Source organism: Leptonychotes weddellii, chromosome 8 (genome assembly GCF_054177405.1).
Source record: "Leptonychotes weddellii isolate Sample4059 chromosome 8, ASM5417740v2, whole genome shotgun sequence".
Taxonomy (NCBI): Eukaryota; Metazoa; Chordata; class Mammalia; order Carnivora; family Phocidae; genus Leptonychotes; species Leptonychotes weddellii.
The window spans coordinates 23,304,015-23,323,930 of NC_138376.1; the positions used below are offsets into that span (position 1 = coordinate 23,304,015).

The window sequence follows — 19,916 nt, forward strand, 5'->3', positions numbered from 1 at the left end:
AATGAAATCTTGGGGCGCCTGGGTGGCTCAGTCGTTAAGTGTCTGCCTTCGGCTCTGGTCGTGGTCCCAGGGTCCTGGGATCGAGCCCCACATCAGGCTCCCTGCTCTGCTTCTCCCTCTCCCACTCCCCCTGCTTGTGTTCCCTCTCTCGCTGTGTCTCTACCTGTCAAATAAATAAATAAGATCTTAAAAAAAAAATGAATGAAATCTTGCCATTTGCAACGACGTGGATGGAACTAGAGGGTATTAAGCTAAGTAAAATAAGTCAATCAGAGAAAGACAATTCTATGATTTCACTCATATGTGGAATTTAAGAAACAAAACAGAGGAGCATAGGGAAAGGGCGGGAAAAATAAAACAAGACGAAATCAGAGAGGGAGATAAACCATAAGAAAGTCTTAATCATAGGAAACAAACTGAGGGTTGCTGGAGGGCAGGTGAGTGGGGGGATGGGTAACTGGGTGATGGGCATTAAGGAGGGCATGTGATGTAATGAGCACTGAACTCTACGTTTGAAATTAGTAATACACTATATGTTAATTAATTGAATTTAAATTAAAAAAAAGGAAAAAATAAAAAAATAAAGGATGTCCAAAATTCCAAAATACTTTTGTTCTGGGTAACCAATCCCAGACTTATTTATTTTATGGGTCGGGAATTTTTTCTACTGGACTTTCCGTAAAAGTGTTTTAAACATTTTCCAGTCTCCAAAAACTAAGTGTTGATTTCATTTTTATGTCTAGATTCTTTCTGGGGAAGGGTTGCAAGCAATAAAAAGATTGTGGTTCTTCCTATTTAGCAAGAATTTCTAAGAAAATTAGCCTCAGTCTCTTGGAGGTGAATGTTCAAGAAGACAGTAGTATTGCAGGCTCTCAGGAAATAAAGTCCACTTGGCAACACCTAAGAGAAACCTGAAACTACTTAAATAAATGATTTTGCAATATCTTGGATGGTTTGTGGGTTTGTGTGCTTTAGACTGTACATGTAAGAGCATGTGTGTGTGTAGGGGATGCAGAGGCGGAGAGCAGTATGTAAAGCCTATGGTGCAGATCAGCTGAGTAGGATATGTTGGGATTAGGGAGATGGGCAAGGGCTTTGCCCCCTCAGCTCAGTCCCCAGTCCCTGGTTATTTTTTCCTGCCAAGAGCACATCCCCTGGTGCCCCTGGGTGGCTCAGTCTGTGAAGCGTCTGCCTTCGGCTCAGGTCAGGATCCCAGAGTCCTAGGATTGAGCCTCGCGTTGTCATGGGGCTCCCTGCTCAGTGGGGGGTGGGGGTCTGCTTCTTCCTTTCCCTGTGCCCCTCCCTCTGCTCATGCTCTCTCTCTCTCTAAAATAAATAAAATCTTAAAAAAAAAGATTTATTCATTAAAAAAAAAAAGAGCACATCCCCCTTGCCACTCCCCAGTTTTCCTTCTCTGGCAGCAAATGAAGCAGCTGCTGAGTCAGCTCTGGGCTTCGGGGAAGTCAGATGACCTTTTCCCTCTGCCAGCTCTCTGCCTCTCTCTGCCTCAAGGTGGACAGCATGGACCCACTGATGGCTTTCCTTTGCCTGTTGCCCCTGTATCCAGGTAGGAGCAGGGGAGGGGGATGTTGAGGTCCGCGGAAGAGGCCTGTGCTGCCCACACTGAGTTCCCACTTGGCAATGACCATTTCTCTTGCTTTTCTGTTCTCATCTTTTCTGCATTTCTGTGTTGGGTCCATGCTCACAGGCTTGGCTGCAGAGGCTCCCTCCTGCCCTCGGAACGTGAATATCTCCGGTGGCACTTTCACCCTCAGCCGTGGCTGGGCCCCTGGGAGTGTCCTCACCTACTCCTGTCCCCTGGGCCGCTACCCGGTTCCAGCCTCAAGGCTGTGCAAGCACAACGGGCAGTGGCAGACCCTGGGATCCCCGCAGCTGACAAAGGCGGTCTGCAAACGTGAGGCTCTCCGTGGGCCTTGCTCAGGGTGGGGCCGCCAGGGGCCACTGCAGAACCTCTACTTAGGACTTGCTCCGGGCGGGGCTTCACCTGACTGTATGGTGTACCAGGGATGGCTAAAGCTGCTTTCCCATAGGGCTTCTCCAAAGAATGGGGAAGTGTCCATTGTCCATAGCAAGGCATTGGAAGAAGCAGTCTTGGATGGAGATTTTAAAATACTTTTTTTTTTAATACTTAACAACTGACTGCAGAATCCCGACCATTCAGAACAGGTGCCGGAGTCTCCTGTCGTGCCCGATGTCACCCCTTTAGTTGTCCACTCACGGGGCATCCAAGGACCCCAGGGGAGGGGCGGGGGTGACCATGGCCCTCAGGGGGCTGAGAGAAGTGGTTATCATCTATTAGGCTGGACTGTGTGCAACTGCCAATATTTAACCAGTTGCCACAAGCAGTGATTTCGCACGCAACAGCCCAATATTTTGACAACCACCTGGCAACTCCCATGCATCCCAGCCCAGCCCAGGTGTTTTCCAGCCATCCCTGTGTTCTCCTCCCCTTCTCTGCCTCCAGCTGTTCGCTGTCCAGCTCCTGTGTCCTTTGAGAACGGCATGTTCACCCCGCGGCTGGGGTCTCACCCTGTGGGTGGCAACCTGAGCTTCCAGTGTGAGGACGGCCTCACCCTGCGGGGCTCATCTGTACGGCGGTGTCGCCCCAATGGCATGTGGGATGGGGAGACGGCTGTGTGTGACAACGGGGGTGAGTGCCCTGCCCCCCCCAGCTGCATGGGGGCTGGGGTTTCCCAGGAACCTCGGAGTCAGATGTGTGCCCAGCGGGCCTCTGTGGGGACAGGGGCCTGGTGTCTCTGATGCCAAAATCATATTCCTGGATTTTGGTAAATTGAGGTCTACAGGTCACACATCACCCACCTGCAGGGAGCCGGGCTAAACTTCAGATCAACATAAAGGCTCCACGCACTCTGTCCAGCTTTTCCAAATGCCTCAAAGCAAGATTGGTTTTCGGGCCCAATGGGCTATTGTAGGACAAGGTGCTGAGTGAAAGCGGACCTAGCGCTGTGCTTCAGTCCCTCACCTCTGCAGCCAACATGGGTCCAACCTGGCTCAGACTTCGGCAACCTCTGGGCAGGTTATTTAATCTCTATATGCCTCAATTTTTCTTTTTCTCTTTTTTAAAAATCTTATTTATTTACTTGAGAGAGAGAGCAAACAAGAGAGATAGCGAGAGAGAGAGCACGAGTGGATGGAGGAACAGAGGGAGAGGGAGAAGCACTCCCACTGAGCAGAGAGCCTGATGCAGGGCTCCATCCCAGGACCCTGAGATCATGATCTGAGCCAAAGGCAGATGCTTAACTGACTGAGCCACCCAGGCGCCCCTCTATGCCTCGATTTTCACATCTCAAATAGAAATAGTAAGACTGGCCACTGTGTGGGGTTGGCCGTGGGATTGAGTTGACATTAGTAAGCATCTAGAAGAGTCCCTGGAGTTTGTCATAGTTATTACTGCCCCTGTCAATGGTGAGGGGCTCTGGTTGATAGGAGTGGGGCTCCTAGGATTCCCTGGGTTTTAGGAGCTGCCTGGACGATAGTTCTGAGTGCATAATACAGAAGACATGGAGTCCACGAGATGGTAGGACCATCCCGTTCCCCAGCGGTCCAGACACTGGTTCCCTACTCATATTCACGACTCTGTCAAATAGCTGGCTTCCTTCCTTCTTAACGTTCTGCCTATGAGATTGGTCCGTGTGGTCCTGTGTAGCAGCAAGTTTATTTCTTTTTAAGATGTATTGATTTATTTTAGAGAGAGAAGGATGCGGAGGGGCAGAGAGAGTCCTAAGCAGACTCAGCTCTCTGTGCTGAGCGTGGAGCCCGACACGGGGCTTGATCCCACAACCCCGAGATCACCACCTGAGCCGAAACCAGAGTCAGACATTCAACCACTGACTGCGCCACCTGGGCGCCCCTGTTATTTTTTATTGCTGTGTAGTTTTATTACAGAAATAGATTGCAATTTATTTATGGGTTCTCTTCTTGGTGGGCATTTGGGTTCTTTCCAGTTTGGGGCTATTATGAGTAAAGCCCTATGAATGTCCTTGTATGTAACTGTTGGTGCACATATGAATTAGCTTCTCTTTTTAAATTTTATTTTAATTTATTTATTTGACAGAGAGAGACACACAGAGAGGGGGAACACAAGCAGGGGGTTTGGGAGAGGGAGAAGCAGGCTTCCCGCCGAGCAGGGAGCCGATGTGGGGCTCGATCCCAGGACCCTGGGATCATGACCTGAGCCGAAGGCAGATGCTTAACGACTGAGCCACCCAGGCGCCCCATGAGTTTGCTTCTCTTGAGCATGTTGTTTAGGAATGCAATTATCGGGTCACATGTTGTCATATGTTTAGTTTTGTTTGTTTTGTTTTTAGAGAGAGTGGGGGGGTGCAGAGGGAGAGAATCTTTTTTTTTTTTTTAAGATTTTTATTTATTTGACAGAGAGAGAGAGAGTACAAGCATGGAGAGTGGCAGGAAGAGGGAGAGGGAGAAGCAGACTCACCGCTGAGCAGGGAGCAGGATGTGGGGCTTGATCCCTATTCTGCCTTCAGGCAGATGCTTAACCAGCTGAGCCACCCAGGCGCCCCGGCGTACATTTAGTTTTAGTAGAGACTGGCAAACAGTTTCCCAATGGGCACTCCAGAAATACAGAATTAAGGAATTATCCGTATTTTCAGTTTTAGCCATCCTGGCGGGTGCATACCTATGCCTCATTGTGGTTTATGAAGTGTAAATATTCTCTGTGGCGGTGTTGGGCTCCTCAGTCAGCATCTTCCCTGGGGCTCTGGAATGGATGCAGGCTGAGTCGGTGGGTTGGCACTGGGACGCTTTAACTGGCAACCGAGGGCACTGAGTTCTAAACATTTTGCCCTACTTAAGATTTTCCATCCACACCCTTGGGAAGCCCGGTTGTGGTGTCTCCCAATGGGGAGGCCAAATGACCTGCAGAGGCTCCACGGGTCTGGAGAGGAGGAAGAGGGAGAAGGTGGGTGAGCAGGACGGAAAGGCCGAGGAGGGGCGTCCCTGCTCACTGCTATCTTCCTTTGTTGACTCACAGCTGGCCACTGCCCCAACCCGGGCATCTCGGTGGGTGCCGTGCGGATGGGGTCCCGCTTTGGCCTTGGGGACAAAGTCAGCTACCGCTGCTCCTCAAATCTGGTGCTGACTGGGTCTGCGGAACGGGAGTGCCAGAGCAACGGGGTCTGGAGTGGGACGGAGCCCATATGCCGCCGTGAGTAGCCAGCCACCTTGACCCTCCCGAGAGTCCTGGGCACCCCACCCCTGACCCTGGCTGACCCCAGCGACTTTCCACAGAGCCCTACTCTTACGACTTTCCTGAGGATGTGGCCCCTGCCCTGGGTACCTCGTTCTCCCACCTACTTGGAGCCACCAATCCCACCCAGAAGAAAACGAGTAAGTGCTTGAGGTAGGGGCAGCAGGGTGCTGGGCCTGGCATGGGGAGGATGCTGAGAGCTTCGGGAAGTCTCAGTGGAGCTGAACTGACTGGAGGGGAGGCAGGGAGTCCCCACCCCTTGGCAGGAGAGCAGGTGGGAGGTCAAGATGTGAATCTACTCCTTCCACATTTCTCCCAGAAAGCATGGGCCGTAAAATCCAAATCCAGCGCTCTGGTCACCTGAACCTCTACCTGCTCCTGGATGCCTCTCAGAGTGTGGCAGAAGATGACTTTCAGATCTTCAAGGACAGCGCCATTCTCATGGTGGACAGGGTCAGGAAATAGGGGTCTGTGCACAGAGGAGGCTTCCTACGCCCACTGTCTCTCTCTGGTTCCTTCCTTTCCTCAGGGTCCCACTCACAGCCTACCTCCTCCGAAAAGTCCTCCCAGATTATGTGCATGGATTCAATTTATAGGATCCTGTTTTTCATACCACAGACACTGCTGGGGCACCTTCTATGTGTTAGGCACCAAGCTGGGTGCTGGGTGCTGGGAGACACCAAAGATGAACAAGGCTGAGGTCCTGTTTCCCAGGCACCCATCATCTAGGATGGCAGTCTCCACAGAGGGATATACAAAATAATCCAGCAGGGTACTGGTGTCCTTGTTGAATAATTTTAGTTTAAAATTAAATCAACAACTTAATATTTAATACGTTCCCTCAAAAGTTCCAATTTTTTGTGTTTAAAAGGTATATAATATATTTGAATAGTGATGCACTTTATAAATGAGTTGGTTTTTATAAATATATATACCTATGTTGAAGTATGTGCTCAGAATGTTTTTACTGACGAGCCCCTAGTTTAGATTCCTTGCCAGTACTTTGCTTAGCAATTATGCTTTTCACGATAGTTTATGTGGATATATGTTTTTCTTCCCAGCTACATTTTATTTATTTATTTATTTATTTATTTATTTATTTACTTACTTACTTACTTGACAGAGAGAGAGGGAGAGAGAGCGGGAGCACAAGCAGGGGGAGGGGCAGAGGGAGAAGCAGGTTCCCAGCCGAGCAGGGAGCCCGATGAGGGGCTCGATTCCAGGACGCTAGGATCATGACCTGAGCTGAAGGCAGATTGAGCCACCCAGGCGCCCCCCAGCTACATTTTAAAGAAGGCAGTTTGTGCTCCTTAGTCTCTCTTGAGACTTAGAGTAACCAGTAAGCCTTGAGGCTGCAAAACACGCCAGTTGGAGAAGTGCCTCAGATTCGAGTGGACAGGTTCAAATTCGACCTGTGCCTCGTACTGGAGGTGTGGTCTGCAGCGCGGCAACAAGCCTCTACGTCCTCATCCATAAAATAGGGGCCATGTCGCGTCCTCACAGAACTGATGTGAGGATGCAATGAGGAGCGAGTGGCCTATCAAAAAGAGGACCTGGTCAGCAAGCGTCAGCTTGCTGGCTCCCTGCAAGCAGCAGTGTCTTAGCAAGTGGCCCGGGCTCTCTGCCTCCTCTGGGGCCCTTGGCTGGCTCTCTTACTCTCTCCCCTTCGGTTTCAAGGCCTCTCACGCTGCCTCTCACTTGCCCTTCCCAGATCTTCAGCTTTGAGATCAATGTTAGTGTCGCCATCATCACCTTTGCATCCAAGCCCCAAGTCATCATGTCTGTTCTGTATGACAACTCCCGGGATGTGACTGAAGTGATCAACAGTCTGAACAATGTCAACTATAAAGGTATGGGTGTCATCAAATGAAGGCGATGAGGCGGGCCGGGGGGGAGGATGAGCTCTCTGTGCCTGTATGGAGGTTCTGGACAAGTTAGAGAGAGAGTGAGGCCTTTGGTGGCATTCTAGTCCCAGGGCTCTGGGGCTCAGGTTCCTCAGGGGGAGGTGGCTTCCAAGTCAGGTTCCTGGCGGGGGAGTCGCAGCTCCCACCAAATCATGGCTTACTCTAACGCACTACACGTCCAAAAGCCTGTGCGGGTCTTGGCTCCTTCCTGATGCCAGATCTATGTGGGCTGGCTTTCTTGGCTCAACACTGTAGTCTCCCCACGCCGTTGTCAAGCTGTCTGGGTGGTGGGTTGCAGTGGTTGCAAAAACCCAAGTTCTTTGGAACCCCATCTTTGAATCTTGAGGCTTTAGAGTGGCCCTCAGTGGGGTTATGGAATGAGCATTTCTTTTTTTTTTTTTTAAAGATTTTATTTTTTGAGAGAGAGAGAGAGGAACACAAGCAGGGGGAGTGGGAGAGGGAGAAGCAGGCTTCCAGCGGAGCAGGGAGCCCGATGCGGGGCTCGATCCCAGAACCCTGGGATCACGACCCAAGCTGAAGGCAGACGTTTAACGACTGAGCCACCCAGGTGCCCTGAGCATTTCTTTTTTTAAAAAAAGATTTCTTTATTAATTTGAGAGAGAGAGAGACAGAGGGAGGGGGAGGAGGGGCAAAAGGAGAGGGAAAGAGAGAATCCCAAGCAGACTCCCTGCTGAGCGCGGAGCCCTACGCGAGGCTCCATCCCAGGACCCTGAGATCACCACCTGAGCCAAAACCAAGAGTCAGACGCTTAACAGACTGCGCCACCCAGGAGCCCCTGCAATGAGCATTTCTAAGGGAAAAGGGTTTTAATGTTTGAACAGGCAGTGACGCCAAATCTCTATCTGGATAGTGAAGGTCTGAATGTATCAAGCCAGTTGATAAATGCATTTCCGATGGTTGGGAGAATAGAGTGATTCCTTCTGCCAGGTGGTAGGTGGAGCGTTTCTAAGAGAGTCCTTCCTCTTCACATACTCCAGACCATGAAAATGGGACAGGGACAAACACCTATGCAGCTTTAAATAGTGTCCATATCATGATGAATAACCAGATGCAACGCCTTGGAATGAAGACAGCAGCCTGGCAGGAAATCCGACACGCCATCATCCTTCTGACAGACGGTGGGTATCGTCACCTCCGCGAGTGAGTCCGGCACAGTGGAAGGAGCAGCAGTGTGGGATCGGAAGGCCTGCCTGCTGGCTCTCCCTCTGCCACCCTGGGCCTCAGTTTCTCATTCGTAAAGTGGAAATAGTGTTGATGATGTCGACAGAACGACAGCAACAGTGATGATGATCAGAGCCGCCCCCCTTTCCTTATACAATCTCTGTGGAGAGTGATGGAAGCGGTTTGTGTAAAAGGGCTTTGTCGTTACAGCTATCAGTTATTGTTACTACCTGGGAGGTGGCCTCAAGTCGGCTGGACGGGGAGGGGTGGCTTTGGAGCAGGCGTGTCAAGGCGCTCGGATGGAAGGATGGGAGGACGGACCGCGGGGTGGAGCTGGGCTATGCCGTTTATCTCTCGACTGTGGCCAAACTGCATAGCCCCTTCGGAACTTGGTTTTTTTCCCTATAAAATGCGCACACCCACACTACCTGAGGTTTCATGAGAATTAAATGAGATAAAGTTTATGAAGCTCCTGGCCTGGTGCCTGGGATGTAGAGAATTTCAGTAAATAACATATCTTTTTTTTTTTTTTCTTTTTTTGGGCAGCAAAGCAAGGTCTGTTGAGCAATAGTAAAGTTTATTGAATGATAGGGTACAAAGCTCCCGAAGAGGGAGGGGACCCAAGAGGGTTGCCTAGTAAATAACATATCTTGAAACTCACGTGGGAAGCGTTAAATGTTAAGGTTCCCATGCTGAATGGCTGCCCCACTCCTCTGGGACTGTGGGGAGTCTCTCCGGACTATTCTTTTCCCTCCGTTCTAGGAAAGTCTAACATGGGTGGCTCTCCCAAGCTGGCTGTTGACAATATCAAAGAGATCTTGAACATCAAGCAGCAGAGGAGCGACTATCTGGGTGAGCCTCGGAGCCGCTCCCAGCTGTGGGGCCCCTGTAGGGGGCGTGGTGGGGGGGGTGGAGGAGGGGGGCACGGGCAGGCATCTTGCCTTCATTTCCAGCGAGAACCCAGGCTGTGTCGTTCTGTGTGAAGGCAGCTGAGAGTCATGCTCAAGGGTCTGGAATCAAACCACCCTGTGGTTGCAGCCTTGGTTTCCTCTGTTGGCTGTGGCTGGGGGCGGTTTCTGCCTTTGCTAAGAGGGGATGGTGCTAGGACCCACCTCAAATGCTCAGATGTTTCCTGGTACGGAGGAACAGAGGAACAACGTATGGAACAGTGTATGTGAGCGGCTGCTGCCATCATCATGCCCGTGAACTTCTCCAGGGAGAAAGGGCCTGGATTCCTTGTAGGGACTGTCCCTGGTGTTTCCTCCTTTAGCGGTACAGATAACCAGCTAAGGCTTTGGCAGTTGCAGCCTTTAAAGGAACAATTCCTCAGGTTCAGACTAAACACAAATTGCATTGACCTTTGACCAGAACAGAATTTTAGACAGAAGTGCTCCGGACAAGCGAGGACAGTTGCTTTTGGGCCTCACAAGTTGCACTTTCCCCTTGGGGCCTCTCTTCATGCCACCAACCCCACCTGCCCCTCGGGGGCAAGCAGTTTCCTCTTTAAAACTCTGGCCTAGGGAAGGCAAAGGCCAAACTCTCCTCCCTAACTCTTAGCATCACGGGGCTAGGGTTAAGTGCTCAAAAATACCTTACTAAAAAGAAGCAGCAACTGAAGGGACATAGTCACAGAAAACACTGGGGACCTAACTGTCCAGCTCCCAGTGACTGCTTCTGGCCGGCCTAGGGCTACCTTGCTCCCTGAGGAAAGCCTTGTCTCCCAGTCTGTCTGAGCATCTCGCTCTTTGCACACCACCCAGGGTCCCCCGACAGCCAAAAAGGGCCGTGAGGGGTGCAAAGCGTGGGAGAAGACTGGACTCTGTGGCCGCCCCGGGGCGGTCCTGATTGGGTGCTTGCTTGGAGGCGGGGTACGGACGGTTGTGTGGGCCGCAGGTCTCCAGTGGGAAGACATGGCTCCAGGCTCCTCTCTCAGAGCCTACACCTTACGGGGGAACCAGATCTGAAGCCTCCGTGTACACTCATGAGCTCTTTATTCAGTCATATAAATGTACTTAGAAAGTCTCTCCAAAAAAAAAGAAAGTCTCTCCTGGGCACCATTCTAAGGATAGAGCTGTGAACAAAACAGACAAAGATGTCTCGCTGGGGTTGTCATTCTGGAAGAGCAATGTATTAGGTTTCTAGGGATAGTGCCACAGATTCTACAAACTCGGGTGGCTGAAAACAACAGCAACTTTCGCTCTCACATTCAGGAGGCTAGAAGTCCAAGAGCAAAGACCCTATTTCCAAATAAGGTCACCTTCACAGGTACTGGGGCTTAGGACTTGAACATATCTTTTTGAGGGACAGACTTCTACCTACTCTGGGCATTAAACAAGATAAATAAGGACCCTGTAGGGGGTGGTGGGTAGAGCCTTGTGCCAAGGCATAAAATGGAGCAGAGAGGGAATGGAATTGGCTGAGGCATTGCAGTTTTAGACAAGGAGCCCGGGGAAGGCCTCGCTGAGATGGTGACATTTGAGTCAAGACTTTAAAAGGTAACAACGTGAGCCATGTGGGCATTCTGGGAAGGAGTGGACCAGGCAGAGGCTTATGCAAAAGGCCTGCGGTGAGAGAACGCCTGCAGACCTGAGGGACTTCAAGGAGGCTATATGGAACGGAGAGAAGGGTGAGGCGTGGCAGGAAATGAGGTCAGATAGGAGGTAGGGAGCAGGGGCCCTGCTCATTTAGGGCTTTGCAGGACCCAGTAAGTTCCAAATGATAGTTTCCTGTCTCACAAGGTAGCCCCACAGCCACAAGATTCTGGTGATTTCCTTCTCCCCATCAGACATCTATGCCATCGGGGTGGGCAAGCTGGATGTGGACTGGAGAGAGCTGAATGAGTTGGGGTCCAAGAAGGATGGTGAGAGACATGCCTTCATTCTGCAGGACACAGAGGCTCTGTACCAGGTCTTTGAGCACATGCTGGGTGAGTGAGCTTTTCCCTCTTCGGAGTGGCGTGGGTGGTGAGGGGCCAGCCAGGGGTCCAGGCTGGGAACCTGCTCACAGTGCTCCTCACACGCCTCCTTCCCCCTCTGTTCCCACACCCACAGATGTCTCCCAGCTCACAGACACCATCTGTGGGGTGGGGAACATGTCAGCCAATGCCTCTGTCCAGGAAAGGGCACCGTGGCATGTCACTATTAAGGTACCAGGAAGGAGGGATGGGGCTTGGATCCCAGAGATGGAAGAGGCTATGGGCCAGAGACATAGCAGTCCCTGAAAATCACCAATTTCCCTACAGCCTAGGAGCCAGGAGACCTGCCGGGGGGCCCTCATCTCAGACCAGTGGGTCCTGACGGCCGCTCACTGCTTCCGCAATGCTGAGAACAGCTCCCTGTGGAGGATCAATGTGGGTAAGGCAGGGCCCACACCAGGCTCCTGAGCCTGTGGCCAGGGCTCTCAGCATTGGTCCCTACCCTCTGGCTCCGTTAGGAGCCCTGGCCCAGCCTAATCCACCTTATTGTTCCCAGGGGATCCTAACTCCCAGTGGGGCAAAGACTTCAGTGTTGATAAGGTGGTGATCTCCCCGGGGTTTGACGTCTTTGCCAAGAAGGATCAGGGGATCCAAGAGTTCTACGGTGATGACATTGCCCTGTTGAAGCTGGCCGAGAAAGTGAAGATGTCCACCCATGCCAGGTGCTAGAGTCTGGGATGAGAGGGCGTCTTCTGGGGGAGACTGCTCTGGGGAGTCCCCACAGCAAGGGACACCGAGGATGGACCCGTGTGACCCTTGTCCTTCTCCCCAGGCCCATTTGCCTTCCCTGCACCGTGGAGGCCAATCTGGCTCTGCGGAGACCCCCAGGCAGCACCTGCCGAGACCATGGTGAGTGCTGGGGCTCAGGGCGCGTGAGGAGCTGGGACCAGGGCTTAGGACTAATGACATGGACTGTGCAACAGCCTCCAGTCTGGAGTTTGGATGCTGGGTAAAGGGACCGGCACCACATCCCTTTCTCCTTGAATGCAGAAAGTGAACTTCTGAACAAACTGAGCATTCCTGCTCATTTTGTGGCCTTGGATGGAAACAAAATGAACATTAACCTCAAGACAGGAACAGAGGTGAGGATCTCAGGTCTGGGATGCTGTGGGGCGGGGGGGATGCCTGTGGCTGCTCCCTGAAGGTCTCTTTGTCCCTTCTTGCTCCAGCTCTGGCTGCTTTCTCCATCTGACCCTGTGTCACCCCTCCTCCAGGCCTACCAACTGCCAGGTAGCCCCTGGGACTGCTCATTTCATCCTTCTCTCCTGTTCTGCCCCTGTTGCAGTGGACAAGCTGTATCAAGGCCGTCTCCCAAGACAAAACCACCTTCCCCGACTTGGAGGATGTCAGAGAGGTAGTGACAGACCAGTTCCTCTGCAGTGGGACCGAGAAGGATGACAATCCCTGCAGGGGTGAGTCCCTCCCACTCCCACTCCTGAGCTTGAATTCCTGAGGGAAAGACCACTGCTGTCCCTGTGGCCAGCATGCATACCCTGATGACACAGGGCCAGGGCGAGAGTCAGGATGACAGCTTCTTATCCTTCCTTTCTGGCAGGAGAATCTGGGGGAGCAGTTTTCCTTGAGCGGAGGCACAGGTTTTTTCAGGTGAGGAGAGAAGGGGGAAATTCACAGGACTGGGGTTACAGGGTCTTGGCCTTGCAGGAGGATGAGGGAGGCCTCTGAAGGAACTGGGGAGGTTGAGGCTTGGAGCTGGGGCTGTGACAGCCTCCCACCCCGTTCTCTCCCTCTTCCAGGTGGGCCTAGTGAGTTGGGGTCTCTACAACCCCTGTGGCAAGAGCAATAAAAACTCTCGCCAAAGGGCCCCCAAAGGCAAGATACCACGAGATTTTCACATCAATCTCTTTCGCCTGCAGCCCTGGCTGAGGCGGCACCTGGAGGGTATCCTGAACTTTTTGCCCCTCTAATTGTGGCCACCCCTCTGTTGTCCTGCCAGCACCTGCCATCTGTCTTGTCTCCTACCCTTGAACTCCCACCCTCAGACCCCATGACCCCCCCGTGCTCCCAGCTCCGAACCCCTGCCCTGCGCTGCACATCCAAGCTGGGGAATCCCCAGGGGCACACCCTCTGCCTCGCTTGACTCACTTTCCTTTCGCTCTCACGTGGAATTTCCCAGTTATGAAATTAATAAAAATTGATGATTTCCTCATGTGTCTGTGCCTCTACTTGTGGGCTGGCCAGGGGGGTGAGGAAGGCCGGGATGATTCCAGGAACCACCAGGAGGCAGGTCACAGACCCTGCTGGACAAACAGTGGCTGGACTCTGCTCCATTAACAGAGTCAACAGGGAGTGAGCCAGCCTTTATTTCTGGCCCCTAAGGGGGTGGTCTGGGCTCACCGGGGAGGACCTGGGGCTGAGAGGTGGTGTTGAAGGGGTCAGTCCTGGATCATGGGCAGCAAAGGGCAGGGCTTATGCAGTTTCTATTTCCTTGACTGGCAGCTCAGTGGGGCCCTCCCTCTTGGACATTCCGGAAAGTGGTGTGGGTCAGGTGGGCGGGGTGAGCCACAAGTGCCAGAACGCAGATTGCATAAAAGGCTGGAGGTTGTGGGGGGCAGGGGAAGAGAGTGAGACCAGGCCCAGGTCTGAAGTTTCAGCTTGGACACCGAGCCAAGCAGACAGGCAGCACAAGCTGGGATAGGCCCCCAACCCCAGTTTCTCTCCTGCCTTCCATTGCCATGGGGAGCAATCTCAGCCCCCAACTCTGCCTGATTTCCTTGGTGCTGGGCCTCTTGTCTGGAGGTAAGAGAGGGTCACCACCCCCCTTCCTGCTACCCCCAACACCCCTCCTTGGCCTTGTGAGGCTGGGCTTCAGCAGCCTTTCTTTTTAGGTGGGAGCACAACACCATTGCCTGGGGACAGGCCCCAAGGCACCTGCTCTCTGGAGGGAATAGAGATCAAAGGTGGCTCCTTCAGGCTTCTCAAGGAGGGCCAGGCACTGGAGTACGAGTGTCCCTCTGGCTTCTACCCGTACCCTGTGCAGGCGCGCACCTGCAGATCCACGGGGTCCTGGAGCGCCCTGCAGACCCAAGACCAAAAGATTGTCAAGAAGGCAGAATGCAGAGGTTGGAGGGCAGTGAGGGTGGGCACGGGGTAATGGAGGGATGGAGCAGATGGTGGCCAAGGGCCAGACTAGGATGCTATTAGAGTGGTGTTGAGGCCAGGCAGGTAAACAGGGGAAGCTGAGCAAGTGCAGGGACTGTCTAGAACTGAAGCAGAGAAGGAGGGAGGAGGAAGGGAGTGAATCTTCACTGAGCATTTGCCCTGTGCCAGGCAGCCCCAGCAGTGAAAAGAACGCTCAGAAACAGGGAGCGAGGAGAAGCAGGACTCATCCTGGGTTGACGATAGCCACTGTTTCTGTGGGACCAAAAAGGCACTATTTCTCTGTGACAGGGTCCCTGAGTCCAGGAGGGATACTCTCAGGAGAAGCCCTTCCTTTTCAGTAACTTCTACTTGTCCCCCCTGCCCCAAAGCAATTCACTGCCCAAGACCGCAGGAGTTTGAGAATGGGGAATACTGGCCCCGGGCCCCCTACTACAATTTGAGTGATGAGATCTCTTTCCACTGCTATGATGGCTACACTCTCCGGGGCTCTGCCAATCGCACCTGCCAGGCAACTGGTCGGTGGGATGGACAAACGGCCATCTGTGATGATGGAGGTGAGAAGCATCCCTCCCCCGGCGATGGTATCCCCTCCCTGACCATGTTCTAGCCTGAGGAACTGGCACCACAACTCCTGTGCTCTACTGTGCCATCCAGGCCTCAGGTTCCGGCCCTCACCTCCATATCTCATGCTTCTGCAGCGGGGTACTGCCCCAACCCGGGCATCCCCATTGGCACAAGGAAGGTGGGCAGCCAGTACCGCCTTGAAGACAGTGTCACCTACTACTGCAACCGGGGACTCACCCTGCGTGGCTCCCAGCAGCGAACATGCCAGGAAGGGGGCTCTTGGAGCGGAACAGAGCCTTCTTGCCAAGGTGACCCTTGACCCATGCCCTCAGGTTCAGATCCTGCCCTTTCATCCTCATGTCCCTATACCAGAGCACTGTTTCCTCCCCCTAACGCAACTCAGCTCCTTCCTCACTTCTAACCCTGCCCGTAGAACTTCCTCACTACTGAGCCCTTCCCGCGCCGGAAGCCCATCATCCCGTCTCCAGTCAATGAGTCTTTGACCCTCCCTCTTCCACCCCCCCAACATTTGACCTGATTTCTGACCTCTCCCAGACTCCTTTATGTATGACACCCCTGAAGAGGTAGCCGAAGCCTTCCTGTCTTCCCTGACAGAGACCATAGAAGGAGTCGATGCTGAGGATGGACATAGCCCAGGTTTGGAGGCAGAGAAGGGAGGGAGGCAGGGAATTGGGGGAGGATGAAGAGGCAGGAGAACCATGCATGCTGGAGCCTGAGTTTCTCTGGTGGCACCCAGGGGAACAACAGAAGAGGAAGATTGTCTTGGACCCCTCGGGTTCCATGAACATCTATCTGGTGCTGGATGGATCAGACAGCATTGGGATCGGCAACTTCACAAGGGCCAAGAACTGTCTCAGAGACTTCATTGAAAAGGTGGAGCCCCCTACCCCCTGAATGTGAACTCTGCCCTGCCAGGACTAGTTCCCTGATGTTCCCAGGCCTCTGAGCCACAGGATCCCAGAAAACCTCTCGTCCTATTCTGTCCTCCTTCCCTTTTACTTGAAGCAGTTTCTTGACCTCTAACCCAATCATCCGGGTGAACCTCAGGGTGACCAGTCAGCCCTTGAGTTTCTGACTATAATTTTCCCTGTCCCAGAAAAGCTGCTGACCTCTCCCAACCATAGTATTCTTTCAATGCCATGACCCTTTGCTCCCCTAACCCACAGGTGGCAAGTTATGGGGTGAAGCCAAAATATGGTCTAGTGACATATGCCACAATCCCCAAAGTTTGGGTCAGAGTGAGAGATGATAACAGCAGCGATGCAGACTGGGTCACAAGGACACTCAACCAAATCAGCTATGAAGGTCAGAGGTCAGGGAAGGGACTGGTTGGGGGAGGTTACTCTGGAGTCAGAGAGGTCAAAAGATTCAGGGTTGTTGTGGGGAGGGGGTGGTGAGACCACGTGGGGAGGCAGGGCAGACCATTTTGCAGTCTGTGGTCGAACAGCAGGCTCATCACTGGGGAATCCAGGTCACTGGGGACCTGTTGGGGGCTGAGAAGGTCACTTTGTGGCCAAAGGGAAGTCAGTTTTGACAACTCAAAAAGCTGAAAGATGTGGGATTTCTGTTGTTGATAGGCCTCTAGGGTTCATAGATGACTTAGAAGACCAGGCAAGGTGATCTCTTCCCTTTCCACAGATCACAAATTGAAGGCAGGGACTAACACCAAGCGGGCCCTCCAGGAAGTATACAACATGATGAGCTGGCCAGGGAATGCCCTCCTTGAAGGCTGGAACCGCACCCGCCATGTTATCATCCTCATGACTGATGGTCAGAAGGGACCCTTCTTGTGCCCTGGACTCCCAAACCTTTCGTACCAGTGTGTGGTCCACATGTAGAGCTAGACTCATGGTTGGAGCCCTGAGTGCTGCTCGGGGCCCCAACCATGTTGATCATTTCTGTGACCCTTTCCAAGGAGGAATCCTTCTTAAGCCTCTTTGTGATCTGTCACTTCCATCCCCTCAAGCTGCTTACCCAGCCATGTGTCACTACTTCCAGCCAATTTATCTTCCTTGACCCTCTTCTTTACTTGCCTCTCACCTTCATGGTCCATCTCTTCTACAGGCTTGCACAACATGGGTGGGGACCCAGTCTCTGTTATTCATGAGATCCGGGACTTCCTGTACATTGGGAGGGATCACAAAAACCCACGGGAGGATTATCTGGGTGAGTTTTATTGCCCAGGATCCAGTACCTTACTTTCTCAGCTCCTGTCCCCAGGGCGTGGACACTCACTCTCCCTTTTTCTCCCTCAGATATCTATGTGTTTGGGGTTGGACCTCTGGTGAACCAAGAGAACATCAACGCTTTGGCTTCCAAGAAGGATCAAGAACAACATGTATTCAAAGTCAAGGACATGGAAAACCTGGAAGATGTTTTCATCCAAATGCTTGGTAAGAAGATATCAGGCGGTTGTAAAGAGGTCATGAACCTGCCCAGGTACCCCAAGGTCACTCATACTGCCTCTCCTCCTGAAGCCTCGGCAGTCTGGAAGGCCTTTCTTGCTGCTCCTTCTCTGTCACATTCTTGTTTCCTGGCACTATCCGCTTCCTGACCTTAGAATCACAGAGCTCTGACTGACTGACATCACAGAGCTTTCTCAAGTCCCTCGTTTAACACGTGGGGCAAGTGAGGCCGAGAGCAGCCTAGGGACAGCAAGCCAGCTAGAGTTGGGCCTGAAAGCAGCCAGGTCTCCCATCTCTTAGTTCCAAGTTCGCTTCACTCTAGCGCGCGGTTCCTCGCCCACAATGTTAAGGAAAACAAATGCCCTGTGGCTTTCCTCTCCTTCCAGGCCTCATTACCCTGCAGATGCCCCTCCCCCAAAGGCTGCTGCCAGCTGGAAATGAAGTGTCCCACCTTTCAGCACATTTTCCTTTCTTACTAGATGAGACCCGGACGCTGGGGCTCTGTGGAATGGTTTGGGAGCACAAGAAAGGCACTGATTACCACAAGCAACCGTGGCAGGCCAAGATCTCTGTCACTGTAAGCACAGCGTCCTGGTGGCGGGGACTCCCGGTGGGGGGAGTCAGGGTGGAAACGGGGGTAGGGGAAGGGGTAGGTTGTGGGGTTTGGGGAAGTTGAGCTTTCCCCTCTGCCATTCTGTTCCAGCGCCCTTTGAAGGGACACGAGACCTGTATGGGGGCCGTGGTGTCTGAGTACTTCGTGCTGACGGCCGCACACTGTTTCACAGTGGATGATCAGGAACACTCAATCAAGGTCAGCGTGGGTAAGGACGCATCGCATCAATCCCCAGTTTCAGCTGCGCAGGGCCTCACAGCAGCTCCGTCCCTGGCACACTGGGCCACTTGGGGGTGGGGCAGAGGCAGGAGGCTGCCCGCAGAGAAGCGGGATGCCCTGACATACCCATTCTCCTCCTACCTTAGGAGGGAGGAAGCAGGAATTGGAGATACAGGAAATCCTATTTCACCCCAACTACAACATCAATGGGAAAAAAGCAGAAGGCATTCATGAATTTTATGACTATGACGTGGCCCTTATCAGGCTCAAGAAGAGGCTGACGTATGACCAGACTGTCAGGTGAGCCCTCTGGAACCCTGAGGAGAAAAGTTCAGGCAAGGGGGTGCTGCAGGCCTGGGGCAAGTCCAATGTGCTGTCCCTGAGTTTCCCCATCTCTCCTTAACAGGCCCATTTGTCTCCCCTGCACCCAGGGAACAAATCAAGCTTTGAGGCTTCCACTGTCAACCACTTGCCAGCAACAGAGTAAGATATTCAGGGAGAGTAGCACAAGGGAGCGGTACCAAGCGACAAGTGGGGCATGACAGGGTGCTGTGGGAGCAGATGATGGCCAGCCTGATCCCTAGCCCACAGGAAAGCGCTGAGGGACATTTGCTGAGTGACAAAGGCAATGGGGAGATGGGGGGGGGAGGGAGAGTTAAAATGACCCAGTCTGTCCATTTGTCCAGTGCAAGAGCTGCTCCCTGCAAAGGATATCAAAGCTATGTTTGTGTCAGAGTTATCCAAAGATGGGAAGAAGATGCTAGTTCGGAAGGAGGTCTACATCAAGAATGGGGACAAGGTGAGGAATATGGGATTCTAAGCAGGTCTTCTAGGCCCCAATTCTTCCTGAGCATGCTCTATTCATCACCCCTTTCTCCTCCTCACCTATAGAAAGCCAGCTGTGAGAGAGATGCTCGATATGCCACAGGCTATGACAAAGTTAAAGACATCTCTGAAGTGGTCACCCCCAGGTTCCTTTGCACTGGAGGGGTGAATCCTTATGCTGACCCCAATACTTGCAGAGGTAAGAAAAGGCTCTTTGATCATGCTGCATGTTCCTGAAGCCCAAGAATCGCTCTCCCTACAGCTTTTCCTCCCCTGTAGGTGATTCTGGTGGTCCCCTGATTATTCACAAGAGGAGTCGTTTCATTCAAGTGAGTTTCCCCTCTCCTATCTGTGCGGAGATGCCAAGTGGTCAGCATGGGCCATAAAGCAGGAAAGCTCCATGGGTGTGGCTGGAAAGAGGAGGGCAGAGCCTGCCTCCTTACAACTGTTCCTTGAAACGGTCGGTTAAGGCCGGGCGTCCGGCCTGTGTGCTAGAGAGACCAGGACTGAGCCGGGTCCCCAGTCTAATTCGTCTAGGTCAACTCAGATGCAACTAGGAATAGCTGAGTTTCGGGGGATCAGGAAGGAATTCTACCAAGTGATCCGTGGCACCCCCTTGCCCTGTCCAGGTCGGCGTGATCAGCTGGGGTGTCATGGATGTCTGCAAAGACCAGAGGCGGTGGCAGCAGGTGCCTGTGCATGCCCGAGACTTTCACATCAACCTCTTCCAAGTGCTGCCCTGGCTCAAGAACAAACTCAAAGATGAGGGTTTGGATTTTCTGTAAGGGGTTTCCTGCTGGAAAGGGGTATGAGATCAAATTAAAACAGCTGCGACAATACC

General features: G+C 52.7%; 2 protein-coding genes across 4 annotated transcripts; both read left to right on the plus strand.

Annotated features, from left to right (window-relative positions):
* The first annotated feature begins 1,448 nt into the window (after positions 1 to 1,448).
* C2 (complement C2) lies at positions 1,449 to 13,475 on the plus strand. Its single transcript, XM_006736226.3, has 18 exons — positions 1,449 to 1,567; positions 1,709 to 1,915; positions 2,486 to 2,671; positions 5,033 to 5,206; positions 5,290 to 5,388; positions 5,568 to 5,701; positions 6,960 to 7,098; positions 8,151 to 8,291; positions 9,097 to 9,186; positions 11,120 to 11,260; positions 11,385 to 11,479; positions 11,576 to 11,687; positions 11,805 to 11,970; positions 12,081 to 12,157; positions 12,299 to 12,390; positions 12,594 to 12,720; positions 12,864 to 12,913; positions 13,063 to 13,475. The coding sequence occupies exons 1-18, from the start codon at positions 1,468 to 1,470 to the stop codon at positions 13,231 to 13,233; spliced, it is 2,301 nt and encodes a 766-aa protein (XP_006736289.3). The 5' UTR covers positions 1,449 to 1,467; the 3' UTR covers positions 13,234 to 13,475.
* Positions 13,476 to 13,862: 387 nt separating this feature from the next.
* Positions 13,863 to 19,914, plus strand: CFB (complement factor B). 3 transcript variants are annotated; one of them, XM_006736231.3, is made up of 18 exons: positions 13,864 to 14,065; positions 14,155 to 14,388; positions 14,797 to 14,982; positions 15,127 to 15,300; positions 15,548 to 15,649; positions 15,750 to 15,886; positions 16,180 to 16,318; positions 16,652 to 16,783; positions 17,078 to 17,179; positions 17,269 to 17,406; positions 17,898 to 17,995; positions 18,122 to 18,239; positions 18,397 to 18,550; positions 18,657 to 18,733; positions 18,937 to 19,049; positions 19,142 to 19,274; positions 19,355 to 19,404; positions 19,705 to 19,914. In XM_006736231.3, the coding sequence occupies exons 1-18, from the start codon at positions 14,002 to 14,004 to the stop codon at positions 19,858 to 19,860; spliced, it is 2,307 nt and encodes a 768-aa protein (XP_006736294.1). In that variant the 5' UTR covers positions 13,864 to 14,001; the 3' UTR covers positions 19,861 to 19,914. The 3 variants fall into 3 exon arrangements, with proteins under 3 accessions (XP_081684047.1, XP_081684048.1, XP_006736294.1); XM_081827921.1 differs by lacking the exon at positions 17,078 to 17,179 and having other exon boundaries at positions 13,863 to 14,065; XM_081827922.1 differs by lacking the exon at positions 14,797 to 14,982 and having other exon boundaries at positions 13,863 to 14,065.
* Positions 19,915 to 19,916: the final 2 nt, after the last annotated feature.

Coding starts and splice junctions, on each gene's coding strand:
- C2 (XM_006736226.3), top strand. CDS start 1,468: ATGACCTTTTCCCTCTGCCAGCTCTCTGCCTCTCTCTGCCTCAAGGTG. Junction 2,672..5,032: donor GGCTGTGTGTGACAACGGGG/GTGAGTGCCCTG, acceptor GTTGACTCACAG/CTGGCCACTGCCCCAACCCG. Junction 11,261..11,384: donor GGTCTTTGAGCACATGCTGG/GTGAGTGAGCTT, acceptor CCACACCCACAG/ATGTCTCCCAGCTCACAGAC.
- CFB (XM_006736231.3), top strand. CDS start 14,002: ATGGGGAGCAATCTCAGCCCCCAACTCTGCCTGATTTCCTTGGTGCTG. Junction 18,734..18,936: donor AACCACTTGCCAGCAACAGA/GTAAGATATTCA, acceptor CCATTTGTCCAG/TGCAAGAGCTGCTCCCTGCA. Junction 19,050..19,141: donor ACATCAAGAATGGGGACAAG/GTGAGGAATATG, acceptor CCTCACCTATAG/AAAGCCAGCTGTGAGAGAGA.